At 35.6% G+C, this 7,500-nt stretch overlaps 1 protein-coding gene across 9 annotated transcripts in view; it reads left to right on the top strand.

Moving 5' to 3' along the window:
- The window catches only part of LOC135224670 (calbindin-32-like), a 259,533-nt gene that overhangs the window by 208,377 nt on the left and 43,656 nt on the right, over positions 1-7,500 (top strand). For 7 of the 9 annotated variants that reach the window (XM_064263898.1, XM_064263899.1, XM_064263900.1 and 4 more), the window contains one exon: positions 3,339-3,368. The exons of the other annotated variants lie outside the window; for them this stretch is intronic. In XM_064263898.1, the coding sequence (XP_064119968.1) occupies positions 3,339-3,368 (30 nt within the window). The remainder of the gene's footprint in view (positions 1-3,338; positions 3,369-7,500) is intronic. 9 annotated transcript variants of the gene reach the window in all.

The following is a 7,500-nucleotide window of genomic DNA, read 5'->3' as shown; positions in this document are numbered from 1 at the left end:
TGCACTTTTTCTGTCCGGCCTCAGATCTTAAAAACTACTGGGGAGGCTAGAGGGCTGCAAATTGGTGTGTTGATCGTCCACTGTCCGATCATCAAACATACCAAATTGCAACCCTCTAGCCTCAGTAGTATGTATGTTATTTAAAGTTAAAGTTAATCATAACCGTGCATCTGACAACGATATTGGCCAGGCCACCACCGAGTCGTTATTAAAGTTTCACGGGTCGTGGCTCATGCAGCATTATACCGAGACCACCAGAAGACAGATCTATTTTCAGTGGCCTTGATTATACGCTGCAGCGGCTGTACAGAAAATTTGATTGCGCTGAAGAAACTTGGGCGCATTTTTAACTTATATATAAAATTAAAAGTCTTTCTGTTGTACTTCCGCTTTGTAAAATGAAAATGAATCATGAATTTCTCTCGGAATTCGCTGCTGAGTGGTTTGCCATTTCAAGGTGAATATTAATGTTTTTTTTTTTTTTAATAATAATTTGTTTTATCGTTTCATCATCAGTTCAGTGGTTTAGAAAACCTGTTTGTTTGTTCAAAATAAAGAAAATTAAATAAATATGCAGTGTAGCAGAGGTCAGTGTTAAATATCAAACAGTCGGGAGACGTTGTTTTTAGAGCAACGACTCTTGTTACTTATAATGTTATTTACAGACAAATAATAAAAGGGTGGATTTTAAAGAAGGTTCTAATCAAACATTTTTTTTTTATTTTTTTATTAATTATATATGTATATATGTTTATGTGTTTAACTGTGTACACACACACACACACACACACACACACATATATATATATATATATATATATATATATATATATATATATATATATATAATATATTATATATATTCATTCATTTCTTCATTCGGGTGTACGGCTTTATAATGACAAGCTTATCACACTAGGTGTGTATAAGGCAATCGACAAGATAGGATGCCATAGTAGATAATATAAATAAAAATATATATATATATATATATATATATATCTATATATATATATATATATATATATATATGAAGAAACGAATGAAAAAAAAAATCCTGATGCTCGGGCAGGATTCGACGGCATACCCATAGTAATGTTGCTCTCGAATAATGCTGTAACTCTTAAAGCTCTATGGTATGTATGTGTAAACAGGTGTAGAGTTGAATCTTTGGTTGGAGAAGCAGTTATGGGCTGGCTTACTCGGACGTGTCTTGTATGCGTTGGACTCATGCAATGGACGCTAGTATATCTTCACTTTTTTCTTCATTTGGGTCCAAGGCTTTGTAGTAAACTAAAATATTGCCAGGGAAAACTGTGACATCAAGGACCATCGTGTCTAAAATAAAGATATTAGCGCCTCAGTGGCGTGATCGGTAAGGTCTTGGCCTGCCACCTCGGTGGCCGCGACTTCGATTCTCGGGCATTCCACTGAGGGGTTAGAGATGTGTATTTCTGGTGATAGAAGTTCACTCTCGACGTGGTTCGGAAGTCACGTAAAGCCGTTGGTCCCGTTGCTGAATAACCACCGGTTCCATGCAACGTTAAAACACCATACAAACAAACAAAAATAAAAATATTTGATAAGGTATAAATGTATTTGTTAGTCTTTTCAACTCTTTAATTTATGTTTTAAAGTGACTGTAGCGACTAAAATCATTATTTATGGAGGTTTCTTAGGCCTCAGACACCTGTAGGCCACACAGTATGACTAAAACATCTATCGATTTAACAACTGTTATTGCACTATTGGTAGGAATATAATATGAAATTCATTATTGGTGTGTATTTATTTATTTATTTATTTATTTATTTATTTATTTATTTATTTTTGCGTGCTCATCTTCTACATGAAGAAAGTAATTGAAGGAAAGTTTCAAATTTCCTAGTACTGATAACCAGCTAGTGGGTCTTACCCTCTTCGAAATCTTCCACTGTATTTTCTTCCTCTTCTACTTCCTCCTTCGCTGGGGAAGGGATTTAACAGAAACTGAGATTAGAGAATAAAAGTCTATAACATTAAGGATATGTTTATAGTTAGTTAACGTTTCTCTCTTTCCTTAAGAATGTTTTTTAAATATAGACACTAATTCGATCTGAAAATCTATATCCGAAGTCGGAGTAATAGATTTAGAGGGTATGATAGTTTTATCAATATTAATACAACTTGCCTTGCTCGTTATTTAATATTTAGTCCTAAACGCAATTTATGTAGGATGCTTGTAAACAAAAAAGACACACACACAACTGTTAAGGTCTTTTAGTAAGGTCAAAATCCAACATTTTGTATTCAGAAAGCATTTGTTTTTATATAACTTCAAGGCATTTTTAACATCAGTTTCACTAAACGCAATTTATATAAGATGCTTATAAACAAAAAGGCACACACACACACACACCTGTTAAGGCCTTTTAGTAAGGCAAAAAACCATCGATTTGCTTTCAGAAAGCATTTTTTTTTTATAACTTCAAGGCATTTTTAACATCAAGATCAGACTGCCAAGAAACAATTCCGAATTCTGTTTTTTTAGGTCTTACTTTGGTGAGCGGACGTAAAATAGAGAGACATTTAAAAAAAATCCAAACTATACAGCGAAAGGACGAGAGGGAGATAATACCGTTGCTTGATTTCACAAATAATCATCACCCATTAATCTTCCCTGTTCGTTTTTTAGGTTTGTAAATAGCGTGTAAATTTGTCTGTAGATATAAATATATTACTTGTACATAGGAGTAGTCTGAACTACGTTGTGTAAATATCACCTGTAAGGACTCAAGAGCACTTTTCCAGGACTTTCATGCCTTGCACAGGGCGATGGAAGTTGGCCCCACCTCCCAAAATGCTTCTTCTATTTCTTATTCCGCTTTTTTTGTATAAAGATATTTTTTTAACCCTTCAACTACAGCTGGACATCCGCAGAAACCCCGATGCCTCTTCTTATAAAGTTGCCACCAGTAATCAGTATATAACTCCTTTTGGGATGAAGTTCCTGACATACCTATTTATTATCATTTCGTGCTTCTGTGTCGTTGCTTTACATTTTTCTTTATAATGTCCCAGGAGGACAGGTATAAAAACCGACGTATGTATCGATGCTTGTATCATATTATCTTCCAGAGAATTTATTATTTGCCAGTTCTCGGCTGCTATGTAGCAACAGCAGATGCAGTAGAAAGAGAAAGAGAGAACTTGATTTGTTTTTTTAACTATTTTCCAGCTGTGCTTCGAAGCAGGACTTGGAAGCACAGTCAATAGTAGCCTTCATCCATTATAATAATAAAAAACACACGAAAAGATCCTTTGGTAAACGAAACCTCTCCCATGACTTTATTCCACAGGGCGCGGCTTCATTGCCTTTTGGAGGAATGGTAACATCCTTTTGTAGACGTAGATCCTGATTGCCAACTTCCTGCCAGACTGCATCCACCAATAAAGCTTGAATTTTCAAAAAAAAGAAATAAGCCTCAGATTTATTACTATTATTATTATTATTATTATTATTATTACAGACGCCTCCCTACTTACAAAAATTCGAGTTACGAATGTTCAACTTACAAACACCCGACTTACGAACATTCGACTTACGAACACCCGACTTACAAACATTCGACTTAAGAACACCCGACTTACGGACATTCAACTTATGATTCGACTTACGAACACCCGACTTGGGAACATTCGACTTACGAACACCAAACTTAAGAACATTCAACTTACGAACACCCTACTTATGATCATTCGACTTACGAACACCCGACTTAAGAACATTCAACTTACAGACACCCGACTTAAGAAGAGCATTCGACTTAAGAACACCCAACTTACCGGACATTCAACTTATGATTCGACTTACGAACATTTGACTTACAATTCGACTTACAAACACCCAACTTACAAACATTCGACTTATGAACATTCGACTTACAAACACCCTACTTACAAACATTCAACTTACGAACATTCGACTTACGAACGTCCCTACTTACAAACCTTCGACTTACGATTCGAGTTATGAACATTCGACCTACGATTCGACTTACAAACACCCGACTTACGAACATTCACTTACGAACATTCGCAGATAAGAACAAACGAGATCACAAATTAAAATTGTGCTCATGAGAGCGCTCTCCCTTTGCCACCCCCAACTTCAGATTTTGTTTTGCGCGCCTATTCTGTGCATACAGTACTGTATGTGTAGGGTATTGTGTTTTAGGATGAGAAAACATACAGTACTGTATTAATTTCATATCATACTGTACTCAAATAGGCATAAAGAGTAGTACAGTAACCAACGTAACTCGTTTGTAAGTAGATTGGTGTTTGTATTATTGTGTACCAAGAGCTAATGGGATTGTTAGAGAGATGATATGGTGAGAGTGAGTTACTCGGCGGCTGACTAGGGTTTGTAAGGTAATCCTGAATGAGAGAAATGTTCCAGAGAAACTCGTCAGAAGAATGATTGCTCATTCTCAAGAAGAAGGCTGCAGTGTTGAATGACTAATTGAATTTTATCAAAGCAACATTATATAGTATATACACAAGAAGTGTTGTAGGTAAGGGTTCCCTGACTAGGAAAGTTAAACAGATAGCAGACAGCTGATGAAGTAGTTTAGAGAGTAATTAAAAGAATAGAAGGGAACTGGAGACTATTTAAGAGAATTGGTAACAATCACTTGCAACAGTGTTGGGGATACCATTTATGTGGTTGTACGAGAAGAGTGATTAAAAGTTTCTAAGGATGAAGCTGAATATTTTATGGTTCTTTTCGCATCAAAAGTGGGGCTCAAACGAGGCTATGTCTCCAAGACTATTTAGTCTTATTTTTTTGATAAAGTGAAGGAAGAAATTAAGAACAAACAGACATATAGGGGATACAAATATCTAGGATAACTTGTCTTCCAGATTAGCTGATGTTTGTGCATGACACGGAAATACTCGATGATAAGAGAAGGCTGTTCTTGACAGAAGCAATTCTGGAATAATGTAAGAAGAGGAATTCAAAATTGAATCGTGTATAATAGAAATGGAATAACACGGACAGGGGCCATTTACGAGCGAGAGACGGATGTAAGTTGAAGTAGGAAAGTCCTGAGGATGATTGCAGGTAAGATAAAATAAAGGAAGGGTAGCAGGAGCTCTGCAGATATGATTGAAAAGAATGGGACTTTGGGAATAAACTTGAAGTGTGATCGTGTATTAATGGGACAGTGAGTGACGCCGTTGCTATATTAAAGTTAATGCAGGCGAAATAATTGATAATTGCTTTTGTGGTAAGAATGACTGGTCTGAGTGACAAGAGTTTTAGAAAGAAAGGGTGTCTTATTAATATCCAGGAGTCGCTAGAATGCCAAGTAAGGATTTGGGGCCCCTGACGTAGTATGTCAGGGGGTAGAAATACCACTGATGATTTTCCCCTTAGTGATTATAGAAACGCTGCTTTGGTAACACTTAGCCTTTGGTTCCCAAATGAATTCATCAGTTCCATATGAAGTTAATTATTATTATTATTATTATTATTATTATTATTATTATTATTATTATTATTATTATTATTATTATTATTATTATTATTATTATTATTACTTGTAAAGAACTTCACATAAATCTGAGGCTATTTCTTCAAGACTCACTGGTCTTTATTATGACCGTTATTATTATTAATATTATATTATATTATATTATTATTATTATTACCACTTCCAATACTTACAGCCCATCACATAGGGGAATCTATGTGACCTGGAACAAAAATCATATGCATCTTCCTATGAGTTTCAGTGACGCTTTTTTTTTATATATATACATGCGTATATTTCCCCGCTCTCTTTTTTTTTAACCCATAGTTCTACTCACCCAAAAATATATTATATATTACATTTTTTCACATACCATCAGAGTTATAGAGCTAAGGACTCAACATATACCGATGCTGGTTTTGTGGAAGTACGAGAGATTGATTTGCATGGCCGCTTCTATAATGTTTACTTAGCCCGAGTTTTCCAGCTGCTGAACACGAATAGTGTTTTCTTACTAGTATTTTAAGGGACAAAATAACATAGCTGTGATTATCGCTTTGGTCCGACTGTTTTTATTTTATTTATATATTTTTTTAGATATTTTTTTGGGGGATCCAATGCTATTCAGTTCTATGTGACGAATTTAAGGTTTGTTTGATTTTTTCAATAAATGCTGGTATAGAAGCCATTGATTGCCATTTCTCTTCATCGTGTGCTGTGGCAGCAGGTTTAACCTAAACTGGATATATGCAGAAATACACATATTTATACACGTGAATGATGTATTTAGAGTGACGTTGTTTAGATTTTTTTTCTCCCTCTGACCAAGTATGGTAGTATTTTTTTCCTCAAGCTTTCTATTTTTCAAACATGTATTTTTTTCAAGCTTTCTATTTTTCAAAATTGTGTTTTTCAAGCTTTTTATTCTTCAAACATGGTTTTTTTCAAGCTTTTTATTTTTAAAACGTATGTTTTGAAGCTTTCTACTTTTCAAGCTTTTTATTCTTCAAACATGGTTTTTTCAAGATTTTTTATTTTTAAAACTTATGTTTTTCAAGCTTTCTATTTTTCAAACATGTATTTTTTAAGCTTTTTTTTCAAACTTGTGTTTTTCGAGCTTTCAATTTTTTTTCAAAAATGTATTTTTTTCAGGCTCTGTATCCTTCAAAAGTATTTTTTTCAAGGTTTATATATTTCAAACGTGTATTTTCTTCAAGCTTTTGATTTTAAAAAAATCAGGCTTTTCATTTTCAAACATAATTTTTTCAATATTTTAATTTTTTCAAACGATTTTCCATGATTTATTTTTGGCTCGTTTTTCATTTTTTCTCACACCTTGTCGGTATTTCTAACCACCACCCCCCCCTACCCCACCCCCATAAAGTCAATTTTCGTCTAGGTAGAACCTGACCTGTTTCCCCCTAGCTGTCAGCTCGTCCCCCGCCCCCCCCCCCCCCTCCCCCCCTTGTCTTGACCTGCCTTCACCTGCCTGACCCAACATTGGCTCTTGTGCCGGATCAACACTGCAGAGATAGAAGGACTCTCAGACTCTTGGTATCCCTCGGCCGTCTTTGTCGGATACGTTAAATGATATTATCATCTGTTTCAGTTTATCCTCTTCTTCTCCTCCTCCTCCTCCTCGTCCGCCTGCTCCTCCTTCTCCTCCTTCTCCTCCTCTTCCTCCTTCCTTCTCCTTCTCCTTCTCCTTCTCCTCCTCCTCCTCCTCCTCTTCTTCTTCTTCTTCAGAAATTAAAACAAATGGAATTATACTTTACCACCTTCTCCTCCTCCTCCTCCTCCTCCTCTCCTCCCTTCTTCTTCTTCTTCTTCTTCTTCTTCGTCTTCTCCTTCTTTCTTTTCTCACTCTCTCCTTCCTCCTCCTCCTCTCTTCTTCTATTCTTCCTTCCCCTCTTCTTGCTCTTCTCTCTCTTTCTTCTTCTTCTTCTTCTTCCTTCTTTACCCTCGTCAATCTCCTCCAGAA

Source organism: Macrobrachium nipponense, chromosome 12, assembly GCF_015104395.2.
Source record: "Macrobrachium nipponense isolate FS-2020 chromosome 12, ASM1510439v2, whole genome shotgun sequence".
Taxonomy (NCBI): domain Eukaryota; kingdom Metazoa; phylum Arthropoda; class Malacostraca; order Decapoda; family Palaemonidae; genus Macrobrachium; species Macrobrachium nipponense.
Note: the sequence above shows the minus strand (reverse complement) of the source record. Positions and strands in the feature narration are given on the sequence as shown.